Raw genomic sequence first — 22,780 nt, 5'->3', positions numbered from 1 at the left:
TCCGCGAGCCGTCGTTTTCGGCCATGGGATTGAACAACATTTGGGTCCAAACCAAACGTGCTTTCTTGGAAAATCGGGCTGCCTTTTCTGAAAGGAATAAAAAAGCAGGGACCGGCCTGCGCATTTTCTAATGCAATTCCAGTTCCTTTTAGAGAAGAAGAAGAAGAGGCGCCACGCATGATGATCCCGGTCTGGTTTATCTACACCGAATAATTGCGGATTGGAGTAGTATATTGGGGCATGGGGTGAGGCTGATTTGACCGTGTCATGATGGAATTGTAGCCTCGCCCGAGTAGCCAACGACAGTATCTAGGATCCTGTCACCCCTGGTGCGTACGTAGCCTTAGTAAATCTCATCTCGTGTGGGGTTAAAAACAGCGAGGTTATCTCTGGCTTTCCGTTGATCTAATTCTAATCTACTCCAATCTATCTTAACTAAACCTGAGCTTAGCTTTGGGGTAGCCTCATCATCCTCACCCCCCTCCTGCCTCCCTCCGCCTTGGCTGCTTCCCATCTCTCTCGCTGCCCACACACACCATGTGTGCCCACATTTCCCTAAATAGGCCGCTCGCTCCCGCGCCGATCCTCTCCTCCTCCTCCGCCCCCTGCCCCTCCTCACTCCCTATCCACTCCTCCTAGCAGCGCCAGCGCCAGCGCGCCAGCAGCTGCCTCCCGGGCGGCGCGGAGCGGGAGCTTGCCGCACTGGTTACGGGGCCGGAGCGAGCCGGAGCTAGGATGATGGGCGCCAGGGCCAACGCCAGCGCCAACGCGGCCGACTGCGGGGAGTACGCGGAGCTCGACCCCACCGGCCGGTACGGAAGGGTACGGCGCCACCACCCCCACCACCACCAACAACCTCCCCTCCTCCTCCTGCGGCCGTTTCTCGATTCGTTTCCCTGCCATGCCAGATCGCTGATCCGTTTGCTCCATGCTTCTTGCAGTACAACGACGTCCTCGGCAAGGGCGCGTCCAAGACCGTGTAAGATCCGCCGTCCTCTGCTCGCTCGCTCGCTGCTTGCTGTCGGTTCTTTCTTGCCCGCCGTCGCGCCGCCTGAGCTGACTGCTGACGGCGAGCGGCTGGTTTGGTTTCAGGTACCGGGCGTTCGACGAGTACCAGGGGATGGAGGTGGCGTGGAACCAGGTGAAGCTGTACGACTTCCTGCAGTGCCCCGACGACCTGGAGCGCCTCTACTGCGAGATCCACCTCCTCAAGACGCTCAAGCACAAGAACATCATGAAGTTCTACACCTCCTGGGTCGACGTCTCTGCCCGCCACATCAACTTCATCACCGAGATGTTCACCTCCGGCACCCTCCGCCAGTAAGCCGCACCAATCTCATCTTCTAGCCCTCTTTAATGCTCAATAAAGGTGTATCCTTGTACGCTCAATCTAAAGAAAATCTCCTTTCTTTCTGCCCAATTCTAGAAAAGAAGTATCTTCTCTTCTGTATGCCTAATTGATTGCTTGTGATTCGCTGGTGATTAGGTACAGGCAGAAGCACAGAAAGGTGAACATATGGGCGGTCAAGGACTGGTGCCGGCAGATCCTCAGCGGCCTGCTGTACCTACACAGCCACAATCCACCCATCATCCACCGGGACCTCAAGTGCGACAACATCTTCGTCAATGGTAACCAGGGCGAGGTCAAGATCGGCGACCTCGGCCTCGCCGCCATCCTCCGCAAGTCCCACGCTGTTCACTGCGTAGGTAAGCTTCGGCCGATTAGCTACCTGGCATGTAAAAATGTTTTACGGTCCATCCGAAATGGCGATGGTTCTGTGGAAACTTGACGAGGTGGACGTGTCGGATTGTTTGGGTAGGTACGCCTGAGTTCATGGCGCCGGAGGTGTACGCCGAGGAATACAACGAGCTGGTGGACATATACTCCTTCGGGATGTGCGTGCTTGAGATGGTCACCTTTGAGTACCCGTATAGCGAATGCTCGCACCCGGTGCAGATCTACAAGAGAGTGATCTCTGTAAGAAGTGCCTCTTGGATCTCTTTAGCCATTTGCAGCTCTTGTGATTGTGGGGTGTGGCTAGTTGGAAATTGTTTTACTGATGTCATCTAGTGGTTTGGTTGGTAGGGTACTAAGCCTGAAGCTTTGTACAAGGTGAAAGATCCAATGGTGAGGCAATTTGTCGAGAAATGCCTGACCACTGCTTCCGAGAGGCTCACGGCAAGAGAGCTGCTCAATGACCCTTTCCTGCGCATTGATGGCATGGCTCTGTGTTCCGGGGATGGGGATTACACCCTGTTGAACAATTACCTTCGGCAGCCCTACCTAAGGCATGCTTATAGTAATGGGTCCGTGATGAGCAATGGGTTCTCAGAAAGCATTGACGAAGGTGCACCAACGGAGTTTGAAGATGACGACACTAAAGCCGATGGCATTGATCTGTTCAACGGCCACGAAGATGAGCCTCTTGGCACTGTGGACATCGCAATCAAAGGGAGAAAAAGTGAGGATGGAGGAATCTTCCTCAGACTACGAATCACTGATGATGATGGTAACACGCAATTTATGATGCCTAAACTCTTTGGTTGAATTCAGTGTGTGAAAATGTTAATTCAGATATTTTGTGAAAACTAATTTCTGATATTTGCAGGCCGGGTACGCAACATCTATTTTCCGTTTGATGTTGAGGCTGATACTGCATTAAGTGTGGCAACTGAGATGATAGGCGAGCTGGACATAACTGACCATGAGGTTACTCGTATCGCTGAGATGATCGATGGCGAGCTTAGTGCATTGGTGCCAGACTGGATGGCCGGTCCAGGCATAGAGGAAGCTCCAGACGCTGCATACTGCCATAACTGTGGGTCCAATGTGTCGTCATGTGGTTCGCTTTTTGACTACATGTCGTCGACTTCTCGTGGTTGCCGATGCGCGGAACTGCATGGAAGGTTTGAAGAGATCACATTCCAAGCTGCCGATGAAGAGGAATCTGGTTTGCATGACTCAGGGGGCAGCTCTGATGATGGAGGCGCTCAAAAAGAGCAACATGTCAAAGACAAGGAACCCATACGCCTGAATGGGTTCCCAAAGATGGGTAGAAGAGGTCTTTCTGATCGGCTTTGCTTCAGTTCTTTCCAGGAGCGGTCGTGCCCAACCGAGAATTATGAAAGCGATGCCGATCATCAGTCGAAGGGGTTCGACATAAAGCATGAAGTGAAGATGGCCAAGTACAAAGCACGGAAAATGGCACACCTGAAGAGAGCTATTCATCCATCTCTGGACTTCGACAACAACACCAATGGAGCAAGTAGAACGAAGCCTACACTGAGCAAGTTGGAGTCTTTCCATGTTGGTAAGCACCACAATTTCCGTGTACCGACTTGCCAGCGAAGCCCTGGCACAGCAATCAGCCCTGGCACAGCAAGCACCGATCAGCATCCAGGCATGAGTAACCAAGTGTGTCCGAGCCCAGGAGCCCAAAGGGCCCTGCGCACCGAGAGCAGCCCGGACTGTATGTTCACAGCCAGAAACTATTATAATGGAGCTCAATTGCCACCAAACCTCCCAAGAACAAAATCTGTGCCCCTAAGCGCCATCGACGCCTGAGATGTTTTTCGCCGTGTAAATTCTGCAGGGAACTGTACATTCGTTTCGTTCTTTATGTATGCGATATGAAAGATAGTCGGTAGGCATGAGGCTGTAATGTGGCTGTGGATTATGCCTGAGCTGTAAACTGTCTTCTGCCTTGCGGTAGGCTTGAGACTGAAATGTGGCTGCGGATTATGCCTGAGCTGTAAACTCTCCTCTGCCTTGTGAATCCAGAGGATACCATTCTAGGCTGTTGAGTGTATGCCGCTTCCCTGATTGGCTGTGTGCAACGTACGATGCAGAGGCCGGGGTTATCCCCTTCTCGAAAAAAATGCTGCTTCCCTGATAAAGTCTGAGTTTGGTAGCAGGGTCGCTTTGATGCTTGATCTCATTGATATTGCCTTTGAAAGAGCCATGATCTGTCGCTGTACGATGGATTTTTCTCCCCATATCTTGATAATAGATGCCGATGTCCCTGCTGTTAGTTAATTATGCAGAAAGCAAAGTGCCCAAGCTATGAATCAGATCACCAAGATTAGGAGCTGGAAGAGAAGAGCTCAGTCCTATACTAATACAGCCTAGTCCCACATTGACACCTATGCAGTCCGGATACTCCACACCACAGCCCATCTTGCCCTAGTTGCAGTAGAATAAACAGTGCAATCAATCAAGGCTGTATCAAAGGTGCCGACATGGTGCCTGATAATCCAGATGGGCAAGGCGGAGCAGGACAAGGGTAGGTCCATCTCCATCACTCCACCGGTGCAGAGACTTATGGAGAAGACCTGTGCAGATCTCATTTGGGGGCTCCAGGACCAGGGGATCTCTCTTTCAGGTGGGCTCCGTCCGAGTTAGACAATTTTATGGTCTTGAAAAGCGGTGGTTAAAACACGGGCCCTGCTAAAGTGGCTCACAACAACACTGTAAAGGCAGGATGATGCTTGAATCCTAGTAGTATATTTATTCAGACAGGCATCTCTTTTCCAGAAGAAAATTCAGATAGGCATTATCATGCACGCACCGAGGTTGGAGATGAAAAGCAGTAGCCTTTGATTCCCATTGAATAATCGAGCTCAGGGCCCCAAAGCCCATTGATTAGGAGAGAATTATCAAGTTGGGTCTCTACTGCTTTGTGCTGCCCAATTGCAAGACTTTCTAGCAGTAAACCGGAGCAAACTTCCAACATGAACATGCTAATTGATATGAGAAATGCAGTGCACCCACTGGCCTAACTTTCTTCTTGTGGCATGCCTGACCAATGGGCTTCGAGCTAGGTAGCAAGGGCATGCATAGTAAGTAGGCCGTGGAAAAGGCTAGGAGAAGTTATCCGGAAATGTGGATGAGGGAGGTTGCTTTTCTGGGAAGAACAAGAGAGATGGAAGTGAAGAGCCTACTGTCTGTCTATCGTGCTAGACTTGAATTGTCCCCGGCAATCACCATACGGCAAAGCCTTTCTTTTTTGGGGCGGGAAAGGTGATTTGCAGTTCAACACCAACGGGGAAAAGGATATGCGGCAAGATAAGAGGATAAGAAGGTTAGGAGCCCTAGGCCGATCCAAGATCCAACTCATCCGTACGGCTGGCTGTACCACCAGCCGGCGATATTGGCCCAACTACCTCAGATATCAAAATCTCGGGGAACCCTTAATAAAACCAGCTCCATTATCCATGGATCTTCGCCGATACATTTCAGGCAAGTATATCCATGGATCTTCTTCTCTTTGTTCTTATCATCTGAAAATTTTGAAGGAAAAAATCAGAAAAATGAAAGTTTTGTGCAGTGCAGGTACGGGAATTTGTTTGAGCACGCGTTTTCTGCTCGCTGGAAATCGCACTGCGCAAGCTGTGCTGTGTACCTTGTGTTCCTTGCTGCGCGTGTGTGCAAAGTAGCTTTCTCCAAAGCTGCCTTGTCACTCATCACCGAAATGATCATGCCAGAAAGCAGCAGGCAGTGCTGACGCAGATTTTGGCCGTACGCTTTCGACCTGTATGTGCGTCTGGCCTTCGGCGATCGCTATTTCGACAGCCATGCCTCGCCTAATTTGGAGTGCTTGGCCATCGTGCGCGTGGGCTTCCTTTGGTTTGGTGGGGGCGGCAATAGTTGTGATCTAGTGACATGTGATTTGGCATGAATTTTTGTACATGTTTTTGTTAGTACTTTGGCGTCTGCAGCAACTGACTTAGAGCATCTCCAATAGATGACGCAACTTTGAAGATGTAAAACTAGATGTTGTATAGTTTACATCATCAAAAAGTGTTTTTTACATATTCAAGAAAGAGCCAACTCCAACAGATCATGTATATTTGTGATGTAAAACTCCAACTCCAACGGATGATGTATTTGAAGATGTAAAACTAGTGCACTCGCACGCTCCCGCTGCAGCTTGCCGGGCCCGTTGGGGATGGCCGGAATCGGCCGGCGGCGGAGAGGAATGGGTAGGGGAGATCGAGAGGAAGCCAAACCGGTTGCGGCAGCACGGGGCGACGCCAGAGCTGCCCGTAATCGACCGACGACGGCGGCGGCGGAAAGGGGATCGGGCAGGTGGCGGGCCGGCGAGGCAGGCGGCGGGGGACGGGGGGAGAAGTCGCAGCGGGCTTGGTGACCGCCAGAGAAGTTTCGATTCGGCGGCTGTGGGCTGCCGGACGGACAGGGGGAGGTGGGGAGGGGGCAGTTCGTGCTGCCGGCGGTCGCGCAGAAAAGCGATTGGCGGCGGCAGCTGAAAGTGAATTGGCGGTTGCGGGCGGCTTGCCGATGAGGTAGGCGGCAGGGGTGGGGGGGGGAGGGGGAGGGTCGAAGTCGCGGTGCGCCTGGTAGGGGGGGGGCGATTTGACCCGCGGCGGCCGGTCGCACGAAAGGGGAAGGAAGTGATAGTTGGGCGGTTGGTAGGCGGACGTGCTTTTACATCTCCTGTAGGTGGAGATGTAAATTTGCATCACGGGGTGTTATAGTTTACATCTTCAAGAGGTGACGATGTATTTTTTTTACATCTACATCATTTTTAGGCCTTGAAGATGCAAAAGATAGTTATTTTTGCATCTACATCTTCTGTTAAAGATACTTATTTATCTGCAAAAGGCGTTTTCTATTGACTAATAATGTAGCACCAAGGGGTTACGAATACAATAAGAGCACAACCAGTCTTTGCATGAATAGGATGTACACAACGCATTAGTTCCCGGCGCAGCGATGCACGCCTTCCCCTCCAGCTATCTGTACGGTTGTCACGTCCTAGCTACTCCCTTCGTTTTTAAATATAAAATCTTTTAGAAATTTCAATACAAACTACAGCCAGATGTATATAGACATATTTAAAATGTATATTCACTCATTTGCGTTCTGTGTAGTATGTATATAGAATTTCTAAAAAGACTTATATTTAAAAACGGAGGGAGTACAATGCATCAGTTTCTCGATATAGAGATGGAGAGATACGTACATGAAGGGTACAAGTGTACATCGGCCAAGCCTCATGCAAGGTCACGTCTTGGACGGGGGCATACGGCTGCAAAGTTAACTTGGAGGTTTCTATTCACAACACGCATTATCTCTGTCTAGACGGTTGTCATCTCTACTACCTGTGACACACTAGTTTCTCCGGATACAACCACCGTTTTTTTTTTTGCAGGAACCGTATATATCCATCAGCAGTGTGATGCAAGAGATGGATGGATATATACTCTAGCTAGGGCGCATCAGTTTCATGATACAAATCAGCAATGCAGGATATGATGAAGAGATATATACAAAGTGGTAGTACAAGTGTAGAGCGGCCAAGCCTCATACAAGGCCACGTTTTGGATGGTGCCCAAGGGCTGCAACGTTATTTTGGAAGCACTACCTAGCGGTGGATGGATACAGGCAGCCGGGCCTGGCCTCTAGTGACCAAGGTCAAAAAGTGATGACATGAAACGGGGTAATGTATGATGGAGTGTACGTAATAGTAAATCTGGCCCGTACTCTTCTAATGCCATGGTGGTTGGAAGGGGGAGATACCGCCCAAATGCACCCCTTGATCCCTATGCTATTCCCCGGTGGTTGGAAAGGGGGGAGGGGGGGGGGGTACAGCCGAAACGCACCCCTTGATCCGTATGCCCCGGTGGTTGGAAAGAGGGATATAGCCGAAATGCACCCCTTGATCCCTATGCCTCGGTGGTTGGAAAGGGAGAGATATAGCCGAAATGCACCCCTTGATCCCTATGTCCCGGTGGTTGGAAAAGGGGAGATACAGCCGAAACGCACCCCTTGATCCCTATGCCCCGGTGGTTGGAAAGGGGGAGATATAGCTGAAACGCATCCCTTGATCCCTATGCCCCGATGGTTGGAAAGGGAGAGATATAGCTGAAACGCACCCCTTAATCCCTATGTCCCGGTGGTTGAAAAGGGGGAGATACAGACGAAATGCACCCCTTGATCCCTTTGCCCAAGTGGTTGGAAAGGGGGGGGGGGTATAGCCGAAACGCACCCCTTGATCCTATGCCCCAGTGGTTGGAAAGGGGAAATACAGTCGAAACGCACCCACTGGTCCGCACCGTCTGATCCACATTCTTGTATGTGGATGCGCGAGATACATCCGAAACGCACCAGCCGATCTCGATGCCCTAGTGGTTGGCAAGGGGAAGATACGACTGAGATACATCCCTTGATCTCAATGCCTGATGGTTGGACTGAGACGCATCCGAGGGGAGATACAGCCGAAGCGCACCCGATCCCTACGCCCTGTCCGCACCATCCGATCCATGTTCTCACGCATGGATGCGGGAGTTACGTAATCAAAACTGCCGGAATAAATGGAATGTTTCTTTTTAGAGTGAATTCCACTTTTTACCTCGAAGTTGTACATTTGTGACACATATTACCCCATTTAGCGGAAATTTTATCGAAATATCAGATTTTGGAGACTTTTAACACGGTTTTACCCCAGTTTTATTTTCTTTGTTTATGGTCGATAGGATCGGCATGTTGCGTCATTGATTCGTAAAAAAATCTGTAAGGATCGGAGGGCATCATTGGCGATCTTGTCCAAGCTTCTCTTGTCTATCTGTTCCATTCCTTGTGGCCGTCCACATATTTTTGGATCCGGAGCATCACCTCAGACTTACCTGATGGACACGCATCAGAAAACGAGGGTCCAAAGCTTTCAAAAGGGGTATTCTAGACGAATTTTCATTCGACGGGTAATTAGTGTCACAAATGTACAAATATGGGGTAAAAACTAGAATTCACTCTTCTTTTTACGAGGAGCAATAGATGGAATGTTAGCCCCTTTTTTTGTGATGGCTTGGCTACGTATGGGTTGGACCTGATGCGACGTTGGGATGGGCATGATACGAGTGGAAGATACTTGCAGTGCAACTGGAGCACCATGCGGTGCAAAGACGTGCTGGGGGGCCATATGAACAAAACCTGTGTTATCCATATTAGGAACCTTTTGAATTTCCCCCAAAAAAGGCATCCTTTGAATGGTCGACTAAAAAGAATGAGAGCAGAGCAGCATTTTAGAGGAGAGGCTGTAGGGAGCTTGGAATTTGAATAAAATTTGAAAATATTGTTCAAAAGTTCCAAGAAAGTTTTATTTTTATACAAATGTGTATACATGTTAACTATGTATCAGCAAAGTTTCATTGAATAATACAATGATTTTCAAACTACATAATAAGACACAATTTCTGTGAAAAATGCCACACCACACCACCACCGCTGCAACAATTTTTAATCTACGTATTTGTCTTCTTTTTGTATACTCCTCTGTTCGGAAATACTTGTCGGAGGAATGAATGTATCTAGTCGTATTTTAGTTTTAGATGCATCCATTTTTATCCATTCCAGAGACAAGTATTTCCGGACGGAGTGAGTACTACATAAGAAAATATATGCTGATGAAATTTCATATGTGTATATTCTATGTATATTTTTCAATTATTTTTTGAGGTGTAGAAAAATACGTTCAATGAAAGAAAGGGCAACCTAGGGCCCATCTACCAAACATTTTTCGCTCTATGAACTAACGACGATGATGAAAGAAGAAGAAGAAGAGTATCACTATCTCTATTCTATATACGAATCTTTGTGGCCTTTAGCCTGAAAGCCAATGTTAAGTGTGTTATCAAAAGAAAATCTCACCAGGTCCATGGATTAAAAATAACATGTGAACACCAGTTCCTTACGAAAATCATGCAAACACCAAAATAAGAAACAATATGCATAGAGAGTAATTGTCGGCAGGCATGAAACAAGTTAACTAACCGCTGAAATGGGTGAAGGAGAACTTTTTTCAGATCGGTGGTGATCTTCGCCCCTGCCCTTTACTCCTCATGTGCTCCTTATATAATTTTTTTGGTCGTCCCCCCAAAGATCTTCCCTTCCAAAGCATCCAGAGTTCAACAGGGTCCTTGTTATGTATTTGATCGAGGGTCGAAGGAATCAATATTGTAGCGATTGGTAGCTCGGCGAGGGACACAATTGGAGGTGCTAGCAGAGAGAACATCTCGACTTGGTAGCGATTTTGGGGTCTGCGGTGGGGAAATGTTTGGGAGTTCCGGCATAGATGATATTATGAGAAGAAGGTGAGAGGGGAGCGACCGGCAAAGTAATGATGACAAATCTACATGTGGCATTGAAGGTGATAGTAATGGTAAGAGGCGGTCATAGAGTGAGGTCATGGAAGCCAGGCTGGTTGGATTGCCAATTGCTTGCGAACCAGTAAAGCCCCCGTGAAAAGAGATTAGTATAAGTTTTTATAGATAAGCAATTTTTTGACAAATTAGGCCGGACAAGAATCATGTACAACCAATGTGAAGGATAAGGCATTTGGTTTAACATCCCAACTTTTTAGTTTTTAATCTATAGAAATAATACAACATGCATACCATATTTGGTTTATTTGAATTTGAATTTCAAAGCCATTTGGAATTTTCGAACTTGATTCAACTTATGTCAACTATAGAAATTATCACAGATGACTCTCATTGCACATTGGATGCTTGAAATCAAAATATGAATATATAAAACCTAGAAAATAATTATAGGGATTTATTTAGGGTCTATATGGATATTTTAAAATATGAAAATGAATTGTAGAATTATTTTTGGTGGAAAGTATATCTATATTTCTCTGATATAATATAAATAGTTTGATTTATTAGATTATTCTTGGAATTTTTGGTAGATATTTGGCAACAATAAAAGCCATAATCATTTTATAAAATTATTTTAAATACGAATTCCAAATCCTGAAAAACCAATCTTGCCAAATTTAGCGATTTCTTCCCTATCCCTTGAGTCGAATTGGGTCGAGCCCATTAACTCTTCAAAACAGCTAAACTGTGTGATTTATTCGCAGTCGCTCAACCCAGATCTAATGGTCATGCATCACCCTGTCTCTCTCTCTCTCTCTCTCTCTCTCTCTCTCTCTCTCTCTTCCTAACAAGTTAACTGTTTTGGTTTTACTGTTTGTAGGTTATTCTGTGTTTTTTTCATAAACACATGATTTTATTAAATTGATCATTTCCCAAAAATATTTGAACATATTTAAAATGTTCACGCACTTTTGAAAAATGCTAACATTTTATGAAATTGTGAAGGTTCTGTAAACAAACATTCTTTAAATATACAGAACAATTTTAAATGGTTGGGAACATTTTCAATAAAAAAAACGTCATGTGTTTCCCGTTGAATTTTTTTGATGGGCCAGTTTTCGTGCGGAAAGTATGGTTTTCCTCGCTTTTCCTAGTTTTCTATTTTCTTTCTTTAATTTGTTTTTTTAATTCCCCTTTTTATGTTTACTTCTTAGAAAAATAGTTTCTTTATAAATACATGAACAAATTTGCATTCACCATGAAATTTTTAATACATGATGAGATCGATTTAATATTGTTTTGTAAAGTATACAAAGACCATTTTTAATTGCATAATTAACATTTTTAATACATGATGAATATATTTTAAAATACAATGAAAATGTTTTAAATACATGATGAAAATTTTCCACTTACATAATTAACATTTTTAATACATGATGAACATATTTTAAATATGGGATGAATATATTTTTAATATACAATGAAAGTGTTCTCAATACATAATAAAATTATATCAACACAGGATGAGCTTTTAAATATACGTTGAATATTTCTTAAATATATTGTTAACATGTTTTTAATGAACAAATAATCTTTTTGAAATACCCTATGGACATTTTTAAGACAAGATGAACAACTATAAATTCACAATGAGCAGTTTTAAAATACATGAATGACTTTTTAAATACACCTGAACAATATTTGAATTAATGTTGATTTTTTTAAAATAGGCATGAACATTTTTAAATTAACAATGAACACTCTATGCCTGTCCACAGGCAATGACCTTGGCCATAGAGATAGGGTGTGTTTGGTTCGGGAACGAAGTGGAATGGAATGTCATGGTTCCGTGACATTCCATTCCACTAGAATGGGTTGATTCCGTTCCTACGTTTGGTTGGGCAAGTAGGTATAATGGAACGGTTCCATTTCAGTGTTTAGTTAGAAATAAAGTAATGGAAGGCATTTGATGTCACATATATGCATGATTGTCATTAGTCTTTGTATTTTTAACACATAATAAAAAGTGCCAAACAAAATACTAGTTATTCACTCATATAGTACATGTCAAAAATCTGTCAAAAAACTAGCCTAAAAACTGTCAAAATACAAGTTATGCATTCATATTCATGTCAAAATGCAAAGCCTCCATCCATATATATGTCAAAAGATATGTCAAAATACTAGCCATTTACACAAAATCATGCTGCTGTGATTAGGAAAATCTACCAAGTTTCAGAACACAATAATACGTATTCCCGAATCGATTCAGTAGTTGATTGTCGCTGCTTGCCCAACCGTGGCACATAGATAAGGGATTAGCACTGCAGCCGGAGCTGGCAGTCACTGGCCGACACCACAAAGTCGCTACTGAGGGACAGCAACGAGTTCACCAGCACATAGCTTGCTTGCGAGGTGCAGCCGCTTACCGCGATCCAGTTTCAGCTCACGGAGATCCGCAGCGACCCGACATGGAGCATCGCCAGAGATCCATAGCAGCTCGACATGGAGATCTGCAGCCACCCGACGCGGAGCTGATAGGTGATGGAGATGCATCGCCAGAGAGGGATGGAAGAGGAGAGGCGGCGCACTAGTGGGAGAGACGGGTGGCGCAGATGGAGAGATAGAAGAGGGAGTGGCGGCGGCGCGGTTGCGGGAGTCGCAGGGGGAGAAGAAAGACGCGAGGCCGAGCCGTTCCGTGTGATTCCTTGGAATCGGAGGTACGAGCGTATTCCGGATCTTAGGGGAATATTCCACTCAGGGGAATGGGTGGGTTCTAGCGCTTCGCTACTACCGAACACGGAAACGCGGGGCAGGCATGGGATGGATCCGTTACATTTCATCCGGTGACCAGAACCAAACACACCCATAGTGTTCAGAAACTTGTTTTTGAATCTGATTGTGTGGTGGTGGTCAACCAGCTCAATTCTCGCGAGAAGGATTTATCTTCCATCGGTCCTCTAGTTTTTTTTTTTTGCAAACTGGACTTTCATGGATTAACAAGGGAGTTACAATCCAGATTGCATAACATGACAATTTCAGTTGGTGCATGGCACAATTAGACATCAGTTCGTGGCGAGTGGCCTATCTGGACTAGACTATGACTATTATGATTGATCTCCCTTCCCACATGTGATATAACATGCTTACTCCCACGTCCCAGTGGGCGTTTTGTTTCCTGCACGTAAGATGTCGTGGTGACCTATTGATTGTATCACGTGTGTTCATATCAACAGCAGTAGTGCAGTCTGTTTCAAGGATGAACAGACCTACACTCCATTCAAGTGCATTCCCTTCCATACAGGTAGGTAACTCAATGCTCACGAGAGGGATTTATCTCCACTCGGCCCTCTAGTTGAAGAAGTAAAGAAGTTGCTAATTTTCGTCCAGGAACCTGAAGTGTGGTGGACTAAGTGTTCGGCTAATGGTGTTGGCCATGGATTAGCTAAGAATGTTGTGGTAATGAGCTTTAGGAAAACACGACTCCATTTACCTTTGGATTATAGTAGGGATGCAATGAAGTCGGATCTCGCCAAGGAACTTGAATAAAGTGTTATGGCCGGTTTAGCTAGGCCCACCGCGTAGTCTTAACCCATAAGTTATCTTAGGTTAATTCTTATACAAATTATCTTAGGTTAATTCTTCTGCAAGTTATCTAGGTTATAAATATAGGCTGTAAGACTCTTTTTCGAATTAAGCAATAAGAAGATTATTATTTCTATTGCCCGACTCCTAGAGGAGCCGGAACCCTAGCCGCCTTTAACCCTAGCCGCCGCCATCTCCCTTCTCTCCCGCGATGGCGCCCAACCACCGGCGCGGTCGCTCCTCGCCTCACCCAGCTCCCTCCTTCCCTTACTACTTACGGCCCAGGCCTGGTAGGGTACAAGTTCCTATCAATTTGGTAATCAGAGACCAAGTTCCGATCATGTCGTTGCCACCACCACCGCCGGCGCTTTCCAGCGGCTCCACCGCGCCGATGACAACGGCACCGTCCCTCACCGCGCCGATGCTGCCGGCGCTACCCCTCACCGCGCCGACAACGTCCGCAGCTGGGTCAACCGCGCTGGCGGCCCCGTCTCCACCGCAACCCCGGCTGCGCCGTCCTCCACGATTCCTCCTGCGCCACCGCCGTCCGCCGTCTTCACCCCGGAGCAAGTCACGGCCACCCTGCGGGACCTCGTCACCGCCGTCCAGAGCCTCCACCTACAACATCAGCAGTACGCGGCCGGGCCCTACATGCCCCTGCCGACGGCGGCTGCTGCCGCCTACGGCCACACGCCGTGGCCGGCCCAGGGCGTCTTCCTGTACGGCGCCCCTCTGATGCTGCCGCTCCAGGCGGCCCCACCGGGCGGCCCTCCGGCGGCCGCGGCGCCCCTCTGGCCCCTGGCGCCGACGCCGTCTTCGGGCCCCTGGCCGCTCCAGTAGATGCCGCAGGCGGCGACCACCGGACAGCTGCAGCCGTTCTCCGCGCCGACTTGCACCGGGCAGCCCCTGCTGCCGTTCCAGGTGGGACAACCCGGCGGGACCACGTCGGTCGCAGCCCCTCTGTGGTACTTGCCGCCACCCCCCCCGCGGCCACCGACGCCCCCGCCTACCCCCCGCCACCGACACTACAACCACCGGCACCGCCCCTGCCTAGCTCAGGGGCACCCTCGCCGACCGGCCTCCCGATTCATCAGGTCCGGTTCCCGTCCTCCCCGTCGCCACTTCCAGCGTGGGCGGCTGGGCCTTCGTCTTCGCCAGTCTACACCATGGCCCCCGAACAGCCGACTTCGTTCCCGCAGTTCGGGGGGCCATCTGGTTCCGCCGGTCCCTACCCGGAGTACTCCGACCAGGCGCCACCCGCCTCGCTGCTCCGCACCTCCGAGCCAGCTCGACACGGCGCTCCGACCCAGACATCGCCGCGGTTCGCCAAGATCGACTTCGCCACCTATGACGGCACGGAGGACCCCCTCAACTGGCTCAACCAATGCGACCAGTTCTTTCGCGGGCAGCGCACCCTCGCATCGGAGCGTACCTGGTTCTCCTTGTACCACCTCCGTGGCGCGGCACAGACCTGGTATTACGCCCTCGAGCAGGACGAGGGCGCCATGCCCCCTTGGGAGCGCTTCCGCGAGCTCTGCCTCCTTCGCTTTGGGCCTCCGGTTCGCGGGAGCCGCCTGGCGAAGCTCGGCCGCCTTCCCTTCACCTCCATGATGCAGGACCATGCCGACCGTTTCCAGGCCCTGGCATGCCATGCGTCGGGTGTAACGGCGCAGCAGCGGGCCGACCTCTTTGTCGGTGGACTTCCGGATCACATCCGCGTGGATGTGGAGCTTCGGGGACCCCAGGATCTCCAGTCGGCCATGTACTACGCCCGCGCGTTCGAGCACCGCGCGGTGGCCATCCAGCAGGAATCACCATCTCGGACCACTGGGTCACTACCTGGGCCGGATTCCGCGCAGGGTCGGCCTGCACAGGCTTCTGCGACGCCCCTCGCCGCGACCGCGGCGCGCCTGTTCCGCCGGCTCACCTCAGCCGAGCTACTCGAGCGTCGCCGCCAAGGGTTGTGCTTCAACTGCGACGAGCCCTACACGCCTGGCCATGCCTGCCTGCGACTCTTCTACCTGGAGGTTGCAGACTACATTCCGGAGGACACCGTCGCCGCCGACCAAGCCGCCCCAGCTGTCGAGAAGGTGTTTGACACTGGTTGATCGCCTCCAGGAGTTCCGCAAGCGCTTCCCCACCTTACAGCTCGAGGACGAGTTGTTTGTGCAGGAGGGGAGAAGTGTTATGGCCGGTTTAGCTAGGCCTACCGGGCAGTCTTAGCCCACAAGTTATCTTAGGTTAATTCTTATGCAAGTTATCTTAGGTTAATTCTTCTGCGAGTTATCTAGGTTATAAATATAGGCTGTAAGACTCCTTTTGGAATTAAGCAATAAGAAGATTATTATCTCTATTGCCCGGCTCCCAGAGGAGCCGGAACCCTAGCCGCCTTTAACCCTAGCCGCCGCCATCTTCCTTCTCTCCCGCGACGGCGCCCAACCACCGGCGCGGCCGCTCCTCGCCTCACCCAGCTCCCTCCTTCCCTTACTGCTTACGATCCAGGCCTGGTAGGGTACAAGTTCCTACCAAGAAGCAACAATTCCAACTAAAAAAACTTCACGGGATTGTGTCACTGCGACTGACTGCGTGAAGCCTTATTTGAAGGAAATATGCCCTAGAGGCAATAATAAAGTTATTATTTATTTCCTTATATCATGATAAATGTTTATTATTCATGCTAGAATTGTATTAACCAGAAACATAATACATGTGTGAATACATAGACAAACAGAGTGTCACTAGTATGCCTCTACTTGACTAGCTCGTTAATCAAAGATGGTTATGTTTCCTAACCATGAACAAAGAGTTGTTATTTGATTAACGAGGTCACATCATTAGTTGAATGATCTGATTGACATGACCCATTCCATTAGCTTAGCACCCGATCGTTTAGTATGTTGCTATTGCTTTCTTCATGACTTATACATGTTCCTATAACTATGAGATTATGCAACTCCCGTTTACCGGAGGAACACTTTGGGTACTACCAAACATCACAACGTAACTGGGTGATTATAAAGGAGTACTACAGGTGTCTCCAAAGGTACATGTTGGGTTGGCGTATTTCGAGATTAGGTTTTGTCACTCCGATTGTCGGAGAGGTATCTCTGGGGCCCTCTCGGTAATACACATCACATAAGCCTTGCAAGCATTATAACTAAGATGTTAGTTGTGAGATGATGTATTACGGAACGAGTAAAGAGACTTGCCGGTAACGAGATTAAACTAGGTATTGGATACCGACGATCGAATCTCGGGCAAGTAACATACCGATGACAAAGGGAACAACGTATGTTGTTATGCGGTCTGACTGATAAAGATCTTCGTAGAATATGTAGGAGCCAATATGGGCATCCAGGTCCCGCTATTGGTTATTGACCAGAGACGTGTCTCGGTCATGTCTACATTGTTCTCGAACCCGTAGGGTCCGCACGCTTAAGGTTACGATGACAGTTATAATATGAGTTTATGCATTTTGATGTACCGAAGGTTGTTCGGAGTCCCGGATGTGATCACGGACATGACGAGGAGTCTCGAAATGGTCGAGACGTAAAGATTGATATATTGGAAGCCTATGTTTGGATATCGGAAGTGTTCCGGGTGAAATCGGGATTTTACCGGAGTACCGGGAAGGTTACCGGAACCCCCCGGGAGCTAAATGAGCCATGATGGGCCTTAGTGGAAAAGAGAAGAGGCAGCCCTACATGGGCTGCACGCCTCCTCCTTCCCCTAGTCCTAGGCCGACCCCCTCTCTCTCTTTTCCCCCTCCGCGAATCCTATTCCAACTAGGATTGGGGGGGGGGAATCCTACTCCCGGAGGGAGTAGGACTCTCCTGGCGCACCCCTTGTGGCCGGCCAGCCTCCCCCCTTTGGTCCTTTATATACTAAGGTAGAGGCACCCTAGAACACACAAGTTGATCCACGTGATCTATTCCTTAGCCGTGTGCGGTGCCCCCAGCCACCATAGTCCTCGATAATACTGTAGCGGAGTTTAGGCGAAGCCCTGCTGCTGTAGTGCATCAAGATCGTCACCACGCCGTCGTGCTGACAGAACTCTTCCCCGACACTTTGCTGGATCAGAGTCTGGGGATCGTCATCGAGCTGAACGTGTGCTCGAACTCGGAGGTGCCGTAGTTTCGGTGCTTGATCGGTTGGATCGTGAAGACGTACGACTACTTCCTCTATGTTGCGTCATCGCTTCCGCAGTCGGTCTGCGTGGGTACGTAGACAACACTCTCCCCTCTCGTTGCTATGAATCACATGATCTTGCGTGTGCATAGGAATTTTTTTGAAATTACTACGAAACCCAACATTATTGTGGCGTTCCCTAGCGAGCATGAGTACAGGCGCCAACGCCGATTTTCTGGTGCCTGAAGCACCGAAGGGGAGATCTCCGTGCTCCACGTGAGTGTCGGAACAGGGGCTCCGGGGACCCAAGAAAGGTTCTGTTGGGACCGAGAGTATATCGACCATAGGGGGGGTGAATGGGAGATTCAAAAATTCTTGTGAATGTTCTGAACTGATCCTAAACACTGCATCAGAAATAAGGTTCAGTAGAATAGAAATTAAATAAGCAAGCTATTGAGGAACATATTCATCAAAATAGGAGGCAATAATGGTTTGAGCATAGAAAATTACAGGTTTGACAATAATGATAGTGATGCAATATGCGACAGATGCAGTAGCATGAAAGAAAACAAGGAATGAAGATGAAGGATAACACGAGAAAGAACAAGGACAAGGAGAATGATAATGACACAGGGAAATCACGCCAGAGTTAATGAGAGCGAACAAAATGTATATGACTGGAATGGCTACATAGAATGATGAGAATGCAACAGGGTGAGTAACGAATGATAACAGCTGGGAACGACAGAAATGATAGACACCAACGATATGTAGCAGTCAATGATAGATCAGATAAACTGTTGTCATAGAGCACGAAAGTAAACTGCTGAATGTAATGCAGTAAAGTAGAGTGAACCAGTGGTGCTCGATGGAGACAGATGGATTTGGTAGACCAGTTTGCCCTTCTGCCAAAGGACTACGTCTGGTTGGAGGGGTTGTGATTTAACACAGAAGATAAACTCTTTTTGCCCTATTCTCCTTCAACTCGGAGGCGACCAGACTCCAGTTGATTTCATTCGTGGTAGATACTTCTCGGCGATCTCCAAACCTTCGATAGACCTCTTCGCAAACGACAATGACTCTTGGTTGCTGAAAATCTTGCTCGGTGAAGACAACAACTCTTCAACACTCGAGCCGACACCTATCCGTCTAGAGAGTGCGCAGCTCTCAAGAGTAATAGGTCTCTACCACTGTCTAAGTTTTGGGCTCTTGATTTTTCTCTTGATGGATCTTAAACTCAAATCACTCAAAGAGGGGATGCTCAACCAGTCTTCTCAAACATCTTAAGTGGAGGAGCCAACAAACAACGTTGGAGCGGGGTGGCTATTTATAGCCGCAACCTTCCTTGGTGGGTGATAACCCACAAGTATAGGGGTCTATCATAGTCCTTTCGATAAGTAAGAGTGTCGAACCCAACGAGGAGCAGAAGGAAATGATAAGCAGTTTTCAGTATGGTATTCTCTGCAAGCACTGAAATTATCGGTAACAGATAGTTTTGTGATAAGGTAATTTGTAACGGGTAACAAGTAATAGAAGTAAATAAGGTGCAGCAAGATGGCCCAATCCTTTTTGTAGCAAAGGAAAAGCCTGGACAAACTCTTATATAAAGGAAAACGCTCCCGAGGACACATGGGAATTATCGTCAAGCTAGTTTTCATCACACTCATATGATTCACGTTCGGTACTTTGATAATTTGATATGTGGGTGGACCGGTGCTTGGGTACTACCCTTCCTTGGAGAAGCATCCCACTTATGATTAACCCCTATTTCAAGCATCCGCAACTACAAAAGAAGTATTAAGGTAAACCTAACCATAGCATGAAACATATGGATCCAAATCAGCCCCTTACGAAGCAACGCATAAACTAGGGTTTAAGCTTCTGTCACTCTAGCAACCCATCATCTACTTATTACTTCCCAATGCCTTCCTCTAGGCCCAAACAATGGTGAAGTGTCATGTAGTCGACGTTCACATGACACCACTAGAGGAGAGACAACATACATCTCATCAAAATATCGAACGAATACCAAATTCACATGACTACTTATAGCAAGACTTCTCCCATGTCCTCGGGAATAAACTTAACTACTCACAAATCATGTTCATGTTCATAATCAGAGGGGTATTAATATGCATAAAGGATCTGAACATATGATCTTCCACTGAATAAACCAACTAGCATCAACTACAAGGAGTAATCAACACTACTAGCAACCCACAGGTACCAATCTGAGGTTTTGAGACAAATATTGGATACAAGAGATGAACTAGGGTTTGAGATGAGATGGTGCTGGTGAAGATGTTGATGGAGATTGACCCCCTCCCGATGAGAGGATCGATGGTGATGACGATGGTGATGATTTCCCCCTCCCGGAGGGAAGTTTCCCCGGCAGAAGAACTCCGCCGGAGCCCTAGATTGGTTCCGCCAAGGTTCCGCCTTGTGGCGGCGGAGTTTCGTCCCGTGAGCTTGCTTATGATTTTTTTCTCGACGAAAGACTCCATATAGCCAAAGATGGGCATCAGAGGGCTGCCAAGGGGCCCACGAGGCAGGGGGCGCGCCCGCCACCCTCGTGGACGGTGGGTGGCCCCCTCTGGTACTTCTTTCGCCCAATATTTTTTATATATTCTGAAACTTTCTCCCGTGAAGTTTCAGGACTTTTGGAGTTGTGCAGAATAGGTCTCTAATATTTGCTCCTTTTCCAGCCCAGAATTCTAGCCGCCGGGATTCCCCCTCTTCATGTAAACCTTGTAAAATAAGAGATAATAGGCATAGGTATTGTGACATAATGTGTAATAACAGCCCATAATGCGATAAATATCGATATAAAAGCATGATGCAAAATGGACGTTTCAACTCCCCCAAGCTTAGACCTCGCTTGTCCTCAAGCGGAAGCCGATATCGAAAAATATGTCCACTTGTTTAGAGATAGAGGTGTCAATAAAATAAATTACGGACATGAGGGCATCATGATCATTCTTATAACAGCAACATATATAAATAATGTCATATGATTTCTTATGCTAAAGTAACAATTCATTCACAGTTTCGAGTATGAATCATAAACTTCATTGAGAACCAACAAACTATAATCTCAGTCATTGAAGCAATTGAAATTCATCATAACATCAGAAAGAGTCAATATAAGAGCTCTTCGGCAAGTCCACATACTCAACTATCATTTAGTTTTTCACAATTGCTAACACTCACGCAATATTTATGGTTATGAAGTTTTAATCGGACATAGAGAAAGATAGGGGCTTATAGTTTTGCCTCCCAACCTTTTACCTCAAGGGTAATGTCAACAATAATAGTTCATGAAAACTCACATCCAATTAGCTATATATATCAGGATCTTTCCAACATATTGTGCTTGTCAAAGGATAAAATGTAAAAAGGAAAGGTGAAGAACACCGTGACTCTTGCATGAAGTATAACACAAGAATAAAAGATAGGCCCTTCGCAGAGGGAAGCAGAGGTTGTCATGTTCTTTTATGGTTGGATGCACAAAATCTTAATGCGAAAGAACTTCAATTTATATTGCCAGTTGTGATATGGATATTTATTATGCAGTCCGTTGCTTTTATTTCTTCCACATCACAAGATCGTATAAAGCTTATTTTCTCCACACTAATAAATCATACATATTTAGAGAGCAATTTTTATTGCTTTCAACGATGACAACTTACTTCAAGGATCTTACTCAATCCATAGGTAGATATGGTGGACTCTCATGAAAAAACTAGGTTTAAGGATATTTGGAAGCACAAGTAGTATCTCTGCTTGGTGCAAGGAATTTGGCTAGCATGAGAGGGAAAGGAAAGCTCAACATGTTGGATGATCCATGACAATATAATTTATTTCAGATGTAAGAAAACATAACCCATTACGTTGTCTTCCTTGTCCAACGTCAACTCTTTAGCATGTCATATTTTAATGAGTGCTCACAATCATAAAAGATGTCCAAGATAGTATATTTATATGTGAAAACCTCTCTTTCTTTATTACTTCCTATTAATTGCAACGATGACCAAAACTATGTTTGTCAACTCTCAACAATTTTTTTCATCACACTCTTTATATGTGAAGTCATTACCCTCCATAAGATCCATATGATCTCTTTAATTCTTTTATTCTTTCTCTTTTAATTTATCCCCTCAAGATCATAGCAAGATAATCAAGCCCTTGACTCAACACTAATCTTTATTATATATAGCTCACGGACTCGATTACATAGAAGGATCATAAAGAAAAACTCAAAACTAGATCATACTAAAACTTTATTCTACTAGATCAAGATATTACCAAAAGGATCGAACTAAGAAAAACGGTAAAGATAAAAGTGATGGTGATACGATACCGGGGCACTCCCCCAAGCTTGGCATTTGCCAAGGGGAGTGCCCATACCCATGTGTTCATGTATCTTTCTTCGGGGGTGGTGATGTGATATTCTTGGCGATGATGCCCCTCAGGATACGATTCTCTTCCTCGAGCTTATTGACTTGCTGCTTGAGGTCCATTATTTCCTTACGGAGCTTGCCTGTGACGGCTAAAGCTCCTTTCACCCAAGCATGTTGCATAGCTGCGGGAGAACAAGTAACACTCTTTTTCATATTTTCATAAGAAAGAAATCTAACATTGGAAGGGATGACCGAGTTTGGAATAGCTGAGCTCTGTAGTTCCCCCATCGTGAATCCAACTCGGAAACGAGAAGTAACTTCTTCATCCTCCTCCATGGCATCTATCCTTTTCAAGTTGGCCTCCATCTCTTCCTCAGTTGATGGCCCAAAGTGGTAAACATCGCTGTTTGCTCTTGGCCCCGGTGTCGGATAAGACACCCGACTTACTCTTGAGAAGACATCTTGATCTATATCGGCAACAGAAACAACTCGAAACAAAAACAGAGGATATTTGCGTGGTACGGTGGTCAAAACCTTCGGGA

The 22,780-nt window shown here is 47.0% G+C and overlaps 1 protein-coding gene across 1 annotated transcript; it reads left to right on the top strand.

Moving 5' to 3' along the window:
* Positions 1-466: 466 nt before the first annotated feature.
* On the top strand, positions 467-3,809 carry LOC125536456 (probable serine/threonine-protein kinase WNK1). Its single transcript, XM_048699684.1, has 7 exons — positions 467-822; positions 942-979; positions 1,093-1,320; positions 1,487-1,707; positions 1,821-1,978; positions 2,087-2,510; positions 2,610-3,809. Exons 1-7 carry the CDS (start codon positions 736-738, stop codon positions 3,563-3,565), a joined length of 2,112 nt encoding a protein of 703 aa, XP_048555641.1. The 5' UTR covers positions 467-735; the 3' UTR covers positions 3,566-3,809.
* The last annotated feature ends 18,971 nt before the right edge of the window (positions 3,810-22,780 follow it).

The sequence above is a fragment of the Triticum urartu genome, chromosome 2 (genome assembly GCF_003073215.2).
Source record: "Triticum urartu cultivar G1812 chromosome 2, Tu2.1, whole genome shotgun sequence".
Lineage (NCBI taxonomy): Eukaryota > Viridiplantae > Streptophyta > Magnoliopsida > Poales > Poaceae > Triticum > Triticum urartu.
This window is presented reverse-complemented; position numbering and strand designations above follow the sequence as displayed.